Raw genomic sequence first — 19,543 nt, 5'->3', positions numbered from 1 at the left:
TTAAAAATCCCTCGTACACAATAAATTAACCCAAGACCAAACTCACTGCCATCAAGTCAATGCCGACTCATAGTGACCATATAGGGCAGGGTAGGGTCTCTCAGGGTAGAGCTGAGTTTCCAAGATTGCAATTCTTTAAAGGAAGAAAGAAACCCTCATCTTTCTCCCTTGGAGCAGCTGGTGGGTTCGAACTGCTGACCTTGCTGTGGTGAGCAGCCCAAGAAGTAACCAATATGGCACCAGGGCTCCTACAATAAACAGGAAGGCCTTTTTTAATTTAAACTTAAAAATATATCCTGAAAAAATAATTAAGAAATTGGAGACCTTAGAATGAGACACAAATAAACGATAGCTTTATATAACGCTCCATCATTCGACGTTCTGACAGAACACCACTAGGTCAGTGTGCCTTGGCAGAAGAGCAGCAAGACAGCTTTATCTCCAGAACTAGGCTGGGGTTGCTGGAACACTGTGCTCCGCAGAGGCAGGAAGAAAGAGAACAGAAGGAGACAGGATGAAACTCACTAATTAATCTTCGCCGATCGTTTCCTTATGACAATTAAAAGGCACTCTTCGCATGACATTTAAATACTTCCTTAAGCTGGTCTGGGTAATCCACAACTTCCCCCCTTGGCAAATGTTCCCTGAAGCAGAGAGAGAGAAGGGCAGCAAGGAGGGCGAAGGGCAGGTATGGAACCCAGACATCACACAAGCCTTTGATAGGAACTGTCACATGAAAGCTTCACAAAAAACCCACTGCAGTTGGGGCAGGGAGGACATCAAGGTTTAGAGAAGCTGGGTGACTCACCTAAGGTTCAAAGTCAGCAAAGGACAGTGAGAATGTAATCTCAAGGTCTTACTTGAAAAAACAAAACAAAGAAACCCACCCTATACCATGTTCAGGAGGGGGAAAGGAGAGGGGGGGTGTTCTGGACTTGAAGCAGCATGAACGGTTAGGATCTCAGGGATCTGAAGCAGGGCGATAGTATATAACAAGAGCAAATAAAAGAGAAAACCCCCAGCATCCGAACCATGCTCTGGCTGGCGAGGCTGCTCCGGAAAAGCACCTAGTACAGCCCGAATGGCTGTGACTGGACCTCCCCGATGCTGAGAGCCATAAGCCAGTGGATGATGAAAATGGCTTGACTGTTACTCTCAGGCCGGCAGCTGGTTTATCATTTGTTTGTTCTTGACAGAAGAGATTACAGTGACAGAATAATGGGCCCCAAACACCTCCTAACACTGCACACTTGGCCCAGTTCGCACACTGAGAATCATTCCTTGTCCAAGACTGCAGAGCGAGAGCACTCTTCACCACCGATGGCTCTCTGCTAACTACCTTTAATGGCTCTGAGCATTCAGGCCCTCAAGCTGGACCTAAGAAAGGGGCTCTAAATCGACCCGTTTCCCAGTGCACGGCACAGTCTTAGCTCACCTAAAGTTACTGGAAGTCTGAAACTGCTGGAAGATCCGAAATTAGCTGTAGAAAATAGTTCATTGCAGACTGGGGAAAAAAGTGAAATAAAATAAATGTACGCTGATGACACTTCAGTATCAAAAATAATATTACATTATATAAAGTAGGGGAAAGTACAGCCAGAACGCTCCTTAGAAGCAAGGATGGCGAGACGTCATCTCATGTACTTTGTACAGTTATCAGGAGAGACCAGTTCCTGGAGAAAGACATCATGCTTGGTACAATAGAGGGGCAGCACAAGAGAGGCAGGCCCTGGGCAAGATGGAGGGACAGAGTTGCTACAAACATTAAGAACAATTTTGAAAATGACATATGACTAGGTGGTGCTTCATTCTGTTGTACAGAGGGTCACTATGAGTCAGAACCAACTTGAAGGCCCCTAACAAGAACATAAGGTAAGCCCCAAGCAGGCATGCATGTGCGTGTGTTGTACGCACAGCATATTTCTCTCCAGATGAAAGACCTGAGACTGAGGCTTCAAGACAGTGAGATAGCCTCATTCCATTTCCAACATCACAACAGCAGCGTGCATCATTCATTAAAAGGCTTATGATCTATGGCCAAGTAATTCCACTCGTAGGAACACAAGTAACAGTGTGCAATAAAAGGAGCCCTAGTGGCACAGTGTACTGCATGCTGGGCTACTAACTGCAAGGACAGCAGTTCAAACCCAGCAGCCTCTATGAGTTGAAATTGCCAGTGAGTGCTTGCACTGACTGGTGTGCAATAATGCATGAACAATGGTGCTCATCACAGTTTAGTTAACAATATAGCTACTTCTCACACTGGACATCTAAATATCTGCCAAGAACAAGCTGATTCACGAAGTCTGCCACTTTTACTTTTATACCATCATTCAAAACAACTATATAAATCTGTTTGACACAAAGAGATGTGCACACATATATTACATTAAAATGTAGGTTACAGAACCACACATACACTATGTTGCCAATTGTGTTTTCCGGAGGAGGGACTCTGTGATCTGTAACTAAGGTCTGATGGGGTTGGAAGAGGTCGACACTTCCAAGCAGAATGAGCAACAGCATCTTGGGAGAGACGGGAACATAAGAGTGAGTGGTGAAAATTATGAGAAAAGGCTTAAGAGAAAAATGGGGGATGAAGCCATGTAGAACACTGGGAGCCTGAAAAAGGAGTTGAATTTCACTGAAAATACCAGCGAAAAGCCACCGCCCCTCTGTACTTCATAAATGAAGCACCGGGGTTCAGCTGACCCTCAGAGTGGGGTGGCAGAAGCAGTCTAGCTGGACTTGGTCTCAGGATGTCAAGCGTGGTCTTAACCTCTGAGTCAGACATCGTCAGTGGCAGCTCGCTGGCCTGGAGCTGGTCCTGGAACTTCCCCCACATCTTTCCCGGGAGCCTGGTTTCTCTCTTTCCCCTTCCTCTCTCCCCTTTGTCTACCTTCTACCACTTTCACAAGGTTGGTGAGAAACCTCAGCATGTGTTTCCCTAAGGGGCCTTCTCCATCTGGGCATTAGCAGTCCCTACCCACTTCCTAACCTTGGTTCAAAGACAAATCCAACGACAAACTCATTGCCATTGAGTCTATGCCGACTCACAGAGACCCTGCAAGACAGGGTACAACTGGTCCTGTGAGTTTCTGAGGCTATATCCCTTTTATGGGTGTAAAAAGCCCAATCTGTGGCCCGCGGAGCAGCTAGTGGTTTCAATCTTCAGACCTTGCAGTTAGCAGCGCAACATGTAACCACTACGCCACCAGGGCTCAACCACAATAGCCTGTAAACTTGTTGCCAAACAACTTCAACCGGCCCTTGAAAAGTTGGGTAAAATTAAAAAGCTGCTGTTGAAACTTGTTGGTTCGCTCACCGCTTTGTAATTTGTACGAAGGGCAACATTCCTTTCTGAAAATCTGTATGTGTGAAAGAAAAAAATGTTAAGTCATGATACACGCTTTTAAGTCAGTGTTTGAAATGACCAGGCATCATTTAATAGGAAGCCCAGAAAAACCTACATCAAAGCGTAACCCTGTCTTGGGCCCCTTGTATTTTCATTTGTTTTAAAAATTACATTTCAAAGAAAAACATATACACACACTGTGAAATGACAATATTTCTGGCCTTTTAGAAAAATAATCACAAACCAGTTCTGCATCTGTCTTATGTTAATCAAATTTGATCACAGAAAGGAAGCAGCAGGGCCAACCCTGTTTTCTGGTTTTCTTCTTTTATAGCATGTGTACTGTGCCCCCTGCTGGCCATACCACAGTCCTTGTGACTGAGAGAGCACAACACAAGGTCCTTGGGAAGGAAGAGAAGGATAAGCCATCGGGATCCCCCCTGCTCATAGAGACTTCCTTTTCTACAGATGCACAAACATTGCATTCCTTCCCATCACCGGCAACGCCCCTTCTCCAAAATGCCTAGCTCATTTTGAAGATGTGCAGGACCATAACATAAAGCATTGAGTTTAAATAATCCCCTTAAATGAGGAGAGAGGTTAACAGGTAATCCAAAACGAGAGATAACCAAGAACTCATTTAAATCTAGTTCTCAAGTAGCTCGCTATTTATGGATGGCTTCGGGTAATCATAACCATGGCTTGCACCCTGACTGGGAGAAGAAAATGACAATGCAGAAAATGCTGAGTGGTGGGGGTTATAATTTTGCTCTCAAATCGTTCAAAATGCGTAACTCAAAATTCTTAGGGAATGAAAAATTGAATCATTCTGCCTTAGGGATAAGGTGGGAAAGGTTATGTTAAAGCGAGCTGGCTGACCCAAGGCATGGGGCAAATTGGTGATACGCAGTTTTTTAAAGCTAGAATCAGGTAAGCCCATAGTGACAACCCTGAAATACAAGAATATAGCACCAACTCCAAAATACCTTCAACTTTCCTCTTTGATAAATGAAAGCAGGCCGGCTTTACCCCTTCCCCCCACCCCCACCCCCATGCTCTCATATGAGCTCCCATAAAGACTATCATCAGGACTTGGCAATCCTGCTTGCTGAGCTTCAATTCACAAAATAGTTATTGATTGAACTAGACCCAGTACTAGGGACACAGACTCACATTTCTGCTCCCAGTCTGTCTGGTACAGAAAGCAAACGTATAAAGAAGCAAACTTCAACAGTAGTAAGCGAGGGCGACCACAAACCCACATCCCCATGTGTGCCATGCAGATGACAGCTAGCAGAACCATCAGAGGAGCAGGTGCATGTCACCACAAAGCACCACAGAGAGATGCCATGGTTGGAATGATACAAAGGTAGAGGAAAGGCATTCTAAACCAACGGACCGGGCAATCCATTGCCATGGAAAAAGCATAGAGATCGCAGACAAGGGTGTAGTTGTAGAAACGTAGAACAAGTGCTTTCAGAGGGGTATGTTGTACCAAGGGGTCAGGGGCTACATGGCTGAAGGTAAAGTCTAAGTTGGGGTGTTGGCAAACATAAATCAAAAGACGCTTTGTGTGGTGCTTATCCAGCATGTGGCTTGGCTCTCCTCCTGCAAGTGGCAGGAACACCGGGGCCTACCCCAGGAAGAAACCAGAAGCCATCGAAGAGTTTTCAATTAGGGAGAAGACACAATCACATTGGAGTTGTCAAAAGATCACATGGGCTTTTGCTAGCTTTCTACGGCAGTCTTTCTGCAGCTCCAGCCAAACGCCTTTCCATTCTTCCAGGCTGGTTCCTTCATGAGAGACTTGCAATGCTGACTAGAGGCACTGTGCCCGGGAGATAGCAGCCGCTGCCTAATGGATGACTAGGGATCCTCGGTGCACTCGGAGGGATAGGTAAAGGCTGAACCAGCCTCGGGAGGACTTCTCTCAGCAGATGAATACCAATGAAGTTTCAGAACAGTTATCTGATCAACATGAACTTTGAGAGACTGGACAACCATTTCTCACAAGCAAAAAGGAAACCCATAACGCACTTGAATATGCAAACCTACGAAATCTAATTGGTTAACCAGTCACTAGAGCACAGTGTCTGACAGTTGTGGACACTTCCCAGGACTTGCTTTTGAGGGCTTCCGACGAAACACAAACCAGACATTTTATCTGGAACTTGATGCCTGGACTTTCAGGTATTGGTGTAATCTGCACATTTCTTAGGGGCTGCAGGGATTACAACTCAATGTTCAGGATATCTGAAATTGAGAGGAAGGCAGAATGAATGAGATCCAAAGGTGGCCCTAAAGGGAATAACAGAATTTTCAGGCATGAAATGTTTGACATTTGTCCATAATGGAGGTTAAAGTGGTGTAACCAGAAGAATCGACAGATCTGAGATTAATGCCTACTGGACAATGGTGGCTCCTTACAAAGGGCTATCTTGAAGATGAACTTTCACAAGGTTTAGAGGAACTAATGGATGACAAAGATATGTAAAACTCCTTAAATAAAATGTATTAACATTAAATAAAATCTATAAAACAAATTAAAAAAAGAAATCTAATTGGATTACCATTTTGAAAGAAGCCACCAGCTTTTTCTTTCTCCCCCAGCCCCCCAAGTGACAGGAAATAGGGCTTATTCTTTCCCCAAAGGGAGAAAAATGCATTTCTCTCCAAACTGAAGTTATGAAAACAGCGTGTCTCAAAACACACGCCATTTATTTTACCGGCATCAAAAGCCTTGTCTTTCTCAGGAAGAGATTTCAAACTGGCCCCCTTGCTGTTAGCAGCCCAATGCATAAGCACTATGCCACAGGGCCACCTGTGCCACCACTTTTAAACCTCAATTGGAGACCCAAGCTCCATGAAAATGTATAAAGCTGTCAAGGGAGCAGTCTTTAAAGGATACCCTGATCTGAAAATACAGACATTCCCCTACACAAGAATGCCAGGGTTGGCTCATCACGGTGTCCAGAGTGCAGCCTTTCAAAACCAAGTCAAACGGCACGGCAAAGGGGCCACCGCAACATGGGCATTTCCTTTCTACATTCGCCAGCCGATTGGAAAGTTCAGCTCTCAACCCCTGGCTCGCTGGCTCTCTCTCTCTCTCCCCTTCACCTCTGCCTCATCCACTCCGGGCACACGCACGAGGCAAGCCCCCACCGCTGTCCACCGACTGCCGCGCGCACGTCCCGTCCGTCCGCAGAGCTGACGGCAATTCCCTGTCCCGTGGCGCCCCCTGGTGGCCCAGTCCGCGCGAGTCCGCGCGCAGCCGCAGCCCGGATGCTGACTGAAGGCGCGCTGCGGTGAGCCCGGGCCCGCTCCAGACCGCCCGCGAGCGCTAGCTTCCACCTCCTTGGCCGACGGGGTGCTCCGCTCTCGCTCAGAAAAAATAACCCCCTCAGCCAGCGCCACCCGCTCCCTCCCGGGTCCCGCGGGACAAGACACCCCAAATGGAAACCCATCTCGGGTCTCCTTGCGTCACCAGGGCATCTGATCGGAAAGCTTGCTACAGTGGCACTCGTTAGAGATGGGCGCACATCCGTCTCCCGAACAGGTGACAAGCAAGGCCACTGGCGTCCCTCTTCTGTTTCCCGGGCTCTGAGGAGATCCGCCAGACCCAAAGAACTTTCTGGAAATGGCCTGGTACCCCCAGCCCTCAGGACCTTATTAACCCACCCACACAAAATACTTGAAAACGCCTCAAATCCCTTCTTCAAAATGGGTACTTTTGTGTTTCACATCAACCGTGTAAATCGCCAGTGTCAGGCTGCTTTGATTCGTTGCTACAAAAAGGTGACGGTCCACGAAAGTGGTGATAATGAACACTCCTGAAAGGCCATCACCCTTCCATTTCTTGGCCCAGTCAAAACAAAAAGCAAAACCCAAACTCTCCCCATCCGGCTCGAGTTACTGTGAATTCACCTCACCTCAGAGGCTGCTCCTGCCGGTCCGAGACCTCCGGGCGGCACCACTTGGAGCCCCGCCCCTTTCCGGGCCCAACCCACCCAGTGCTGCCCCCTGCTGGGCAGGCCCAAACCCAGCTAACCGCCGGCCCGCAGGCGTCGGGATCACTATGGTGAATCTTGATAGAGCGGAACCTTCACTACCAGAAAAGGGGGCAGGGGAGAGGGGCGCAGTTATTGCACAAATTCAGAGTCAATGCGCCTATTTCATGACACAGAAGAAGAGGCTGGATGGGAATAAAGCGACCCGGATACTGTATGTCAAATACGGTTTCGGTCGAGGCTCAACCTCCTTAGAAGAACAGGAACCGGGGTGATACTTAGGGCTGTTCGTGATGGCTTAGCCTACAAGCGATCTGAGGGGGCTTCAAAAGTTCTGTGGAAAAAATGGAATTAAAAGATCATCCATGAACTTGTAGAAGTCCCTTCGCATAATCCTTTTCTACTTATCATTCAAAATATAGTTTAAACAACAAAATAAAGTCTTCATGAGCTACTCGATCTTAACATCTGCACTGTTACTTAGCATCTCACTGGTGGTTGTAAGGCAAAAAGTAAACAAACCCACCGCCTCAATTGTGAGGCTGGTACAGGGCAGGGTAGATGGCACCTTAACAACAAATAATAATACTAAAATTAACTATCTTGGTGAGAGCAATTCGCACCGCTCACAGTGATCCTACAGACGGTTTCTGAGGATGGAAACCTGTACACCACCAGCCAACTTCATCCTTCTCCCCACGGAGCACCAATCTTGTTGCACTTGAAAGGCCAATCTTGCAGGTAGCCACCCAATGTTCACCCGACGGCTCCACCAGTAGCCGAGATAGATGCAAACCTAGAGCGTCGTGCGCTGCCTGAGCATGCCTAATACACATGAGCTCTTCCTCCCCCTCCTCTGACAGTGTGCTTCCCAGCTACCTGCTCTACAACCCACCCCTTCTGGAGCATATACTGGTGATCCGCACCTGCCCCCCAGGCCGGCGGGCCTGCGGCTCTCTGGTGTCTGCATGTCTTGTAAAGTGTGCACTGTCCCCCTCACTGCAAGGCAGGCTCTGTGCCATGACTGTGCTGCCATCTGCCTGCCCCTCGGGGCCGTGGGCTAGAAGCAGTGGTGGCAAGTGAAACCGCGGTTACCACAGCAAGCGGCACTGTGAAAGTCACAAAAACGATGACATTATATACTAGCAAAACTATAATAATAATAAAAGTGACCTATGCGATCGTAAATATTAAGAATCAATGCATTTGAATTGTGGTGCTGGTGAAGAATATTGAAAGTACCGTGGACTACTAAAAGGGGAAACGGATCTGTCCTGGGAGAAGACCAGAGCTCCTTAGAGGCAAGAGTGGCAAAACTTCATCTCACCACTTGGACAGGTACTTTGGACATCAGAGCTGGTAAAGTGAGCAGGCACCCAGCAACAGAAAGGAAAGAGATGGATTGACACAGTGGCTGCAACAAAGATGGGCTCAAACCCAGGAACGGGGTAAGGATGGCGCAGGACCACGCAGTGTTTCCTTCTGTTGTGCATAAAGTCTCCGCGGAGCAGAGCCAGCTCAACGGCACCTAACAACACCTAAAAATAAAACTATCCTAGTGGTAGCAATTAGCACCATGGCATAGGCATTACGGGTTACAAGCCGGGCTGCTAATCACACGGTCAGCAGTTCAAAATCACCAGCCACTCCTTGGGACAACGATGAGGCTTTCTACTCCTGTAAAGATGCACAGCCTTGGAAACCTGCAGGGCACTTCAATCCTGTCCTCCAGGGCCGCTAGGAGTCAGATCTGACTCAACAGCAGGAAGTTTGTATTGAGTATTCCACGCCAACCACACTACCTATGCCTCACCTAATTTTGTCCTCAAAAAAATACGGTATTTAGCTTTTCCTCCCCCATTTTATAACTGCAAACTGAGCTTCTGAGAGGGATTCGATGATTTTTGACGTTACCAAATTCTCACTAGCCAGTTTCCAAAGTCCTGTTGTTACTTTATTCCCCCCACCCCATACCTGCTGGTCCATGGTAACCTTCCAACATGTCTCTGATGGTGCCCACAGCAGATCCTAATGCTTGTGAGAGGCATGGACACCCCCCTCACATATGCTAAATGGCAGGCTGCTTGCTCTGAGAAAGACGTATCTTGATAAATACCCCCTGTATTCCCACCCCCACCACTGGGCTCTGTCTGCCTTGTCCATCTCTAGGTCCTTCCTCTCCCCCTTCATTCTCTTCAGCCTTCTGAAGTTTGACTGGTCAAGAGCACAGAATCTGGAGTAAAAATCGGGATGCACCTACGGCTCTTTTTAGGTCTCTGAACTTCAGGTGAGTCACTGCACCTCCATCTGGGTCCGGTTCCACATCTGTAAGTGGCGATAACCATACCTGTCCCGACCCTCATCTCCAAGCACAACTTTCTACCATCAGTCAGGGAGCCACATGCAGTAAGACAATTGTATCAACTGCGTGTGGATTTCATTCCAGTCATTCGGAGGCTCTTCACCAGCAGGCAGACGCGCCACCTCATGGTGGAGAGGGGCCCTGCAGCGAGAGAAAGCCCTGCTCTCGCCCATTCTCAGGATGGGACGGAAGTAAGGACAGGTGTCTGCAGGAACGTGAATTCACGACTGCAGTGCTCACCTTGCTCTTTATAAGCTTCCCAAACTTCGTCTCCACTCCATAAAGAAGCAACGGCAGTAGACAGTCTTTCCGGCTCCCCATACGTGACTTCACTACCAAGCCCCTCTTTCAGTCTCGGTTCCACCCAGGACTTTTAAAGAGTCTCTACATCTTCCACAGTCACAATTATGATTTCTCCCTATTTGTATGGTAATAACAGGGAGGATTACAGATGTGTGTCGTACACAGCGCAGACGTCTATACGGATCACCTCTAATCCATGTGGCAATACAGCGCAGGCACCTCGGGCTCCATTTTATAGATCAGGATCAGGGGGATTAGATATTGATTTATAGTTAAGATGACACTTCTAGCCATAATTTTTGTGATGTATTACAGTCACCGGCCCTTTGCCTGTGATTATAACTCTACTCTGGAAGATGCTCACTACGATTCTATTGGACAGGATTCTCCGAAACCAAACTCACTATGGGATCGACACTGAGTTATAGCGCCCCTAGAGGGTAGGGTAGAATTGCCCCTGTGCGTTTCCAAGACTGTCACTGTACGGGAGTAGAAAGCCTCATCTTTCTCCTGGGGAGCGACTGGTGGTTTTTCAAGTGCTTATCTTTTGGCGAGCAGCCCAGTGACCAACCCATTACACCACCGGGGCTCCCTGTGGACGGGAACAGGATGGCATGAAAACTTGACTTCATAGACGGTGTGAGCCAAGTCACACCGTCTGGTTCCTTGGGGGCACCTTGAAGAGTGCTTGACTTAGACACTATCCTTTGTTTCCTTTGTGGGTATGTTCTGCTCAAAGGCAAGAAGCCACACCTTTATTTCTCAATGCAGGTTTCGTAGAAGGAAGGAGGCTGCCCTGACTTGTGGAGCTTCTGGCTCTGGATCCTACATGTTGTCCTCCTTTGCTGGACCTTCAGATTTGGGGCTGAACCACACCTACAACCACCTGAGCCGTTTCTTCAAAATGCCGTGGAATTGTGTGGGATGTTGCAATGACTCGCAGAACTCAGAGCCTTGAAGGCATATACTCAAGGGAGGAAGTGGGGGTAAAATGCAGCTGAAGAGCATCTTGGGAGAGTAGGGCATTTGGGACCTCTTCAATCTCAGCTCCTTGGGTCTAGTCTGGTATTAATTGTGCTGAAAGAAATGATTACCACTAGTAGCTTGCCCAAAGAAGGGCACAGATCCAATAAGCGTTGCCTCCAAGTCCGACAGAGAGCTTGGAGTGGCATTATCCCACTTCCTTCATCAATCTGAGTGTCCCACCCTAGCTGAATGTTCCCTGTACCCGAGACAGGGAAATCCGATCATGAGTGTCCCATGAGTGTACAGCCATGTGAGCCAATGTGGTGAGGAGAGTCACTCTCCCTTTCCATGTTGAACGTACTGGATGCACACAACATGAACGAGTTCTTTCTATTTACTTGCGTTGACAAGGAGCCCTGGAGGCGCAGTGCTCAAGGGCGTGGCTGGTAGTAGAAGGGACCACAGCTGGACACCACCAGTCTTGGAAACGCTATGGGCCACAGTCCAATTCTGCTTATAGAACGGACTTGACGGTAATGGATTGGTTGGTTTGTCTGCGTTTTACTTACCAATGTTTTATAAAGACGAACTCCGGTGGGTACCACCTAAACCATGTGATCAAAGTGAACATTACCAATGAGGAAATAAATTGGTATCATATGCCTCCTAATATGGAGAAACCATGACTGGGCTTCTTCATGTCTGTTCCCTCACCCCCATCCCCCAAATGCATGACTGGAATCCAATCATGATGAAAATATCAGCGAAATCCAAACTGCCCTTCCACAAAATAACTGGTCTGTCTACACTCCTCAAAAGTGTCTAAGTTATGAAAAAGCAAAGAAAGACCGCTCTAGGTGAAAAGAGACTAAAAGTGAACAAGCAGCTTAGTCGAGATCAGATCCTGGGCCAGATAAAAGGTACAAGTGTGACAGCTGGGGACACACAGAATTTGGATGTGTGCAAATTAAGTAGTGGGGCTGGGTCAGTGCTAGTTTCCTAATTTTGTGTGCTGTGCCGTTCTTATGTAAAAAAAAAATCCTTGTTTTAAAGAAACACACACTGAGGGAAAGGGTGTCATATCTCCAACTTCCCCCAAAGAGTTTGAAATGAGAGAAAGGAGATATATATACACACACTTAGATGTGAAATCTTTGTCGTTCTTTTATACCTTTTTTGAAAGTCTGAAGTCATTTCTAAATGAAAATTTCTAAGAAGATAGTGTAAGTTATCGATACACATGAGACATTTAAGTAAATGTGAATGCCTGGGAGGCTGGTGAAGCACACAGGGCCGCAAAGTCATGACCAAATGCCTCGAAGGAATAAGTCGCAGCGTCCTGGGGGCTCAGGGGACACCAAGGTAAACTGGCATAGCATAATCCATCAAGCTAATGTTCTATGGCCCACATTGGTCAAGTAACCACTGGGGACTTAAAAGCTCATGACTGGCCATCTAAGAGGGAACTATTGATGGATCTTCCTCTGTCCAGAGGAAAGAAGAGTGGTGGAAACCAAAAGATACATGGAAGCAATGAGTCCAGTGTTGCGAATGGACCCTGTGGCTGTCGGTCTCCATGGTGCTGAGAGCGGAAGAACTCGATGGTGCCTGGCTACCACGACCAAATGCTCAAAAGGGATCACATTAGAAAGTCAGCCTGAGATATAGCGGGAGAAAAATGCAGAAATAAAGTCAAAATCAGTGCCAAAAAGATCAGACTTCAGGATCAGAGAGACATGGGCGGAAGCCCTGACACGACAGCCCTTCAACCTGCAGGTCTGAAAACGGATGTGCACGCTGGCTCGATTTTCCTCTAGCCAGCAGACAGGTCCACATGAGAAACAAGAACTAGAGGGGTGGACCCACCTTAGAACAGTCAGCCATTTCAGAACAACGGGGCCGTGTTTCCCTAAGGACAGAGTTGGAAAGGGCGAGGAGAGATGGAGGAATGCAGTTAGGAAGCACAGGGAGGCAGTAGGATGAGTGATGATGTTATATTGTGGGGATTGCAATCAGTGACATGAAACAAAAGGTGTATGAACTGTTAAATGCAACTGATCTGATCTGAAGACCTTCACCCAACTGACAAAAGGTTAAAGAAGAAAAACTTTTTAAAAAAAGGTGCGAAGTATAATACTTCTACCCCATTGGTTCCAAAGCACGTCAGAGGATCAAATGGAGCCAGCAGCCTAGGATTCATAATGAAAAATAAATCTTGAACCTCATAGAAGAAATTCTGGGGCCTACAAGCGACATCCCAGGTCTTTCCAATTCCCACTGATGCTGTAGCAGTGATACAAAAACCCTTTTCTTTCCGGTAATGTGAACCATTTCCAGCTTTCTCAGTTTCATTACTGAGAGAATGCAAGCAGGAGTCCCCCAGAAATTGTATTTCCCATGAAAATATTGGCAAGCGCAATAAAAAGAAGAGCTATGTATCCTATTTCCCTAACTACGCCGGCCCTGGCCCACACGCCTTTGGCTGATCCTTCAGCATTCCGACATGAGTGTACCTTCTAGTCCCCAGCCCCCATCCTGCCTTATGGGGGCTTTAGGAGCATATGAATATGCATGTGGATGTGACAATTCAAGGTTTGTGTCATAGAACTTACACATGAGCCAACATGGTGCGTGACTGTTCCTACAAGGAAAAGCACACAGCTCTGAGCATCTGCATTACATTTTAACAGAATTATTGACATGCTTCCCCCACGCAAGGCAGCTAGCAAATGAGAGAACATCACGTGCTTAGGCTTTTAAACCCCCCAAGATGGCAGGAGACAGGTCCCTGGAGAGTCACATGAGAAACAGTAATGGCTATTAAAGTTTTTCTTCTCATCCACAGGATAAATAAAAAGTTGAAAAGAAGTTATATAACTGCCCTTAACCCTATTCTCATGGGTCATGATTAGCATGTTCTCATTTAGAATTTACAGAACGCCTTGTGATCCAGAACTTCAGACCTCTCATTAACCTTCACCGCCTGCCTGGGGTCGAATGAAATTTCCATTTGATAGGCAGAAAATTTAGGGTAAGAGAAAATCAAGATGATCCCTACTCCCAGGCAACCAGGAGACAGGTGGTGCCAACAGGCAAGCTAACTCAAAGGCTGGGGGTTCACAGACGCCCAGCAGCTGTGTAGGAGAAAGCCCTACGGGACACTTCTCCTTTGTCACATGGGGTCACCACGACTCGAAATCAACTCACGAGCATACAGCAGCAGCAGCATTTCAGTTGCCAGAGTCCCTAGAACCAGAGACAGCAAAGGCACCTGGCGGCTAACTGAAAGGGTAGCCGTTGAAAGAGGTCTCCCCAGAGGCACCGCAGAAAACAGGTCTGGCGATCACTTCTTTTTTAAAAAAGCAAAACCAGCGTTTGGAGTTCTTCGCGAGCAGAGCCGTCCCAGGGCAGCATGGGGCCCCAAGGAGGCGACGCTGACTCAATGCTAGGTGATGTCATACCCACGGAGGGAATGCTGCGGTTGCTTTTCTTACACTGAAAACGAGAAGACAAAAATCAAAGGGCTCCCATCCACAAGTAGCCCCTCGGGAGCCCAGCTACACCACAGAAGCTAGTGTCAGATCAGACTCAGAGGGACCATAAGGACGAGGGAGAGCAGCTGAGGAGGCCTCCGTCCAGAGAAGGGCTTCCCCACACCAGCTCTTACAGGGAACACAGAGGTGGGCCCCTGTATGAACCCACCGCAAGGGCTTACATTTCACTACACAGGCCACTGAAATTACATTGCGGAAGCCCTGAAGCAGTGTAGCAGGATGGGCTGTTTAGCTGCAAGGTCGGCAGTTCTATCCCCGCAGCGGCTCTGAGAGAGAACAAGGCTGCTTGCTCCCATCAAGATGCACAGCCTTGGAACCCTCAGTGAGTAGTTCTACTCTGCCCTACAGGGCCGCTAGGAGCCGGGACCAACTCTGCGGCAGTGGGTTTGGATTTGCTGTTTGTTTGCTTTTCATTGCTTAGTGCCCCGTCTCCGAGAGAAGCTTCATATAAAGAATGTTAAGATTGCTTACCTGCATTGAGAGCCAGAGGGAGGGAGCCTACTAGTAACAAGGATGCTAGAAACCCATGTACGTTAAGAATTGAAGGAGCTCAAAGCAAGGCAATGAGGTCAGTTTCTTGTAGCCTTTGCTTGGTCCACCCAAGCATATGTGCCCATCAGGCAGCAAACGTTTGGGGAACTTACTATAACACAGATGTGCACAATAGTAACACTGTCCCTGTCAGTAAACCTGCCCTAGAGTCCCTGGGCAAGGAACTACACTGTAAGATGCGCCAGGCAGCAGCCAACCCGAGAGCAGCTGGAGAGCCTGACAACGGGCCGCTCTCTTGTCTCGAGGGTGCTTAAAGAACTATGGCACCGTCTCCCTTAGTCCGCTGCGTGTCCCTGAGATGGGGGGCCACTTTCCACATGATGGGGTGGCTGAAAGCAAAAGCTCAGAGCTAAGGTCAAACCCCAGGTAAATGGCGGGATACAGAGTTGAAAAAGCACATCTCTCAAAACTCCAGCTGTGCGTTCTTTAAGGTCCATCCAAAATAAAGTCTGAGACACAGAACACCCTAATATTTCATACATAATTTAACTTTTTTAAAGCAGGGAAGGAAATGACAGCCACAGCAGATTGCTTCCCACCCCTCACCCCCATTATCCCTACCCCAAACTGATAAAGGTCCCAAGAGAAAGTACAGGTTGGGTATAGGGAACAGCAGTTTGGTTTGGCTGATGCTTGGAATACAAGAATAGGAACCCTGGTGGCACTGTCTGGTTAGCACTGGACTACTCATGCTAAGATAAGAGGTTCAAACCCACCAGCCACTCCAAAAGAGAAAGATGCACCTATCTGCTCCTATAAAGATCTACCATCTTGGAAACCCTATGGAGGAGGGTCACTAAGCACAGGAATCCACTCCATGGTCACAGGGTGGGTTGGTTGGTTGGTTTGGGTTAGAATATAAAGGAAGACATAGAAAATAAAGATAGAAATAAAATGCCGCTGTGAATTCTGGGGTAAAGAGGCTTGGTCTTTATGTTATTACAAGTAAGACACCTGCTCTTTCCCACCTCATTTTGTTTTTATTTTGTTCATCAGCTGGCCCTCGTGGTGGTTTTCGTTTTAGAGACACCGTTTGAGTACGTAAGTGATGTGATCAGAAAGTTACTCGTAGAGCGGGTTCACAGGCGGAACCAAAAAGAGGGACAGAGACAGAAGAAGGAGAAATTTGCTGCAGGGGGACGAGGAGACCGTTGTGAGCCATGGTGCAGAGGTGGAGACCGTTGTGAGCCATGGTGCAGAGGTGCGGGCAGTGGCTGGGAGAGAGATCGGTGTGCAGAGGCCAGCGACCCTGACGAAGAAGGTTGGGTCCGGGGCGAAGAGGAACCATTCTGCAAGCCTGGCCCAGCAGTGTTGGTCGGCCCTTTCCACAGAGCAGCACAGTTCCTGAGATTAAACAGGGCGAGAAAATCACCCCTCACGGGGAAGGGCAGCGGCACATGAAATTTTGGGCAGAAAAAGTGTAGATGCAAAAGAAGTTGAAATTTTCCCTCTGTGGGTGTGTGCTTTTAGAAGTGCCAGTGGCAAGTCGTAACTCACAGACGCACGTCACTGAAAAGAATCTAAAGCCTCGAGTGGAAAGTTTTTCCAGGTAATCATTAACACAATCCAGTTAACAGAAGGGAGGCCAAGCTAAGGGACGCGGGTCTTTCAGAAGGAGAGAGCCTCCATCCCACAGGCCGTCCAAGACGGCAGTTTTCGTTTTCGATCTTTTGCCATTTCAGACAGTGGTCAGAAACCACTCTGCTTCTGGGATACCCACATGAAAGATATGGCAGGGCAGCTTTTAACTCTCTAGCATTTGAAGCTCCCCCCGGAGCCCCAAACCGTCCTCAAGCCAAACTGATAACTAGGAAATTGAAATCATATAAGGTGCTCGCTGTTGCCGCACCCAAACACATTACAGCAGGCTGAGATAACCAAAGAGCAAAATGCAGGCCGCCCGCCCCGGATGGACCAACCTGATCTTCCTGACTCGGAGGACATCGTTGCCCTCTCTTTCTCTCTGGGTCTCACTTCCTGGGGTGGGGACCGTGGGCAGTACTTACCTTTTTGGCTCTTTGGGCTATGTCTGGGGTTCTCGTGAGCAGCTTCTCAATCAGGTACTCCCTGTTCTGCAAGACAAATAGCCCGACGGGTTAAAATCAAATATCACAACCAGAAAGCTATAGTGATTTCAAAATAGCAGATTTACTTGGGTGTTTTAAGCATGTTACCTTGGCTTTCTGGAAGAATTTGCATTTTAAAAGTTCTGCTGCTGTGGGCCTGAAAGATCAACAATAAATTAGAGTTGAGACAATGACCACTCAATAAGCACACCGCTTGATGAAACAAGTTAACCTAGCGCTATTTCCGGAAGACCGTTTAGGAAGAGCAAAGCGGGGAACTGAATTCATCCTAGGCTGGCACCCATGAAACCAGGCCAAGTTTCCAGTCCGCTCCAAACACCTCCACAGCAAGACATTGAAACTCCGGGACGTGGCATGCTTGGGGCATGGTCAACTTTCCATCCTTCGCCCTTACCCTTTCCTCAGTGAGTTCACTGTTCCTAAAAGGCGGCAGGCTGCCATGTCTCTGAGCTAAATCCCTCTATTGTAGGAATACAGGCTGCAATATGATCCTACCCCAGAAACCACAGCCTAGTAGCACTAAGACTCCCTGGGGGCAGCAGCTACTGCAAGCACCCCACAAACCCGTGTGGACCCGTGTGGCCCTGGGTGTCCGCCCACTCCGGACACTGCCTCAGAGATATACGGGCTACTGTCCTTCTGGTGAAAGCAAACATGGGTTCAGAAACTGCACACGCGCTCACAGGGAAGGACTAAGTCTATTCCTGGTGGCGCTGTCACACTTGTGCTCCCTGTGAACTGAAAGTGAAGTCCAAAGCTTCCAAAGTGGGTGACCGGCCACCCTGCCTCGGGAGGGCGGGAGAAGGGGGCAGGCATTCAAAGGATTCGGGGGGCGGGGGTGTTTCATTGCCAAAGGGACACTGAGGAATTGTTTTTGTTTGTTTGTATCCTTTTTCCTAAAAAGGGGATGGTGCGCTGAGTAAGCTTGGGAAGCTATAGTCCAGAGGCTCTCGAGTAAGCTTACTCAAGCATGTCGGACAAGAAGGCGTCACAGGTGCTGCCCAGCACAGTGGAGGGATGTCATGTGGAGCTAGTCGACTGTCCTTGGTGTTCAGCTTCATCACTTGGTCTGCGGGCCCCACAGCCGCGCTGTGGTAAAAGGTGCCCTCCTCATGACAACCGCCATGTACTCTGTCACGTAACGCTTCAGAGCAACGCATGAAGAACTAGTTGCCAAAAAGACCTTTGCCTTAATGGTTTTGGCATCTTTGCCTAAAATATGCAGGTGTGTCATAGTCATTTGCAAAATACTCATTTTGTACTTGTCATTGCTATGACATTCATCAGCTCAGCACGCTTTCAAAATAGTGTCCTTCGGCAATGAACCCAAACCCATCGCCTTAGTGGCGACTCCCACTCATCACAACCAGGTAGGGCAACAAAACTGCTCTAGAGGATTTCCAAGGCTAAACATCTTTATGGAAACAAGGGTTAGTGCCCCCCAGCCTCCTGCGCCCCCAAGCTTCCTTCAGGTCAATAGTCACAGCCTTTGAGTTGACGCCAACTCATAGCAAACCTCTGTCAACAGATCCCCATAAAAAGTGGCAGTAGAAATCAGCAGATAAAGCTACCGTCTGGGGCAGTCAGCAAGGAAAATGGCTTGATCAGTTCAAAAAGTCAATGTCATGAGGGAACAGGCCAAGGGGGAGGAAAGAGGCCTGGTTTTAGAAGAAAACAGACTTCATAAGTAAACAATCTAGTACAGCAAATGGCCCTTGGTGGAAGCCTGGGTTTGTTGAGAGGGATGTGTGATAAACATAGAGAGACATTTAGCAATAACTAGAAGTGTCCAAATATGCTGGATACAGAAACGAATAGGGAAAATGGTGTGGTTTATTAGGGGGAAATATTCTTTGGGAAGGACTGTCAACCCAGATGCCAAGTGTATTACTTTCAACCCGTTGAATACAACAAAATATAGATAAAGAGATACAGCTAATGTGCCAAAATGCTAATAACTGTTGAATCTAACTGGTGTACACAAGTATATTTGACTATCTACTTTCAACTTATCTATATGTTTCTAATTTTTCATATTCAGAAAAAATTGGGAGGAGGTTGAGAATCATTACTGCATGTACCATGGGGTTTTCTCCCAGGCAATGACGATCAATGGGACAAATATGATGATGCTGGGGGAAGGTGCAAGTTGAATGAAATGACTGCTTTGGAACCAGAAATTCCACCAGTTTGTCCCCAGAGGCCACGCCCAAGCATATGAAAGGATTAGGGAGCTTCTCTAAGTGTGTCAGTGTACAAGTTATGTAAGTCTACAGAGACCATCAACTGTATTTCTAAGCAAAGACTTTTTTCGATTTCCGCTATTATTACTCTTTCCCCCAGATTTCAAGGAGACC

General features: G+C 47.6%; 1 protein-coding gene across 2 annotated transcripts in view; it reads right to left on the bottom strand.

Annotated features, from left to right (window-relative positions):
* The window catches only part of STK39 (serine/threonine kinase 39), a 295,827-nt gene that overhangs the window by 206,521 nt on the left and 69,763 nt on the right, over nucleotides 1–19,543 (bottom strand). For both annotated transcript variants that reach the window (XM_045299562.1, XM_045299568.1), the window contains exons 9-10: nucleotides 17,274–17,322; nucleotides 17,106–17,171 (exon numbers count right to left, since the gene is read on the bottom strand). In XM_045299562.1, the coding sequence (XP_045155497.1) occupies nucleotides 17,106–17,171; nucleotides 17,274–17,322 (115 nt within the window). The remainder of the gene's footprint in view (nucleotides 1–17,105; nucleotides 17,172–17,273; nucleotides 17,323–19,543) is intronic.

Source organism: Echinops telfairi, unplaced genomic scaffold, assembly GCF_000313985.2.
Source record: "Echinops telfairi isolate 266 unplaced genomic scaffold, ASM31398v2 ScPeMD7_4;HRSCAF=17, whole genome shotgun sequence".
Taxonomy (NCBI): Eukaryota; Metazoa; Chordata; class Mammalia; order Afrosoricida; family Tenrecidae; genus Echinops; species Echinops telfairi.
Note: the sequence above shows the minus strand (reverse complement) of the source record. Positions and strands in the feature narration are given on the sequence as shown.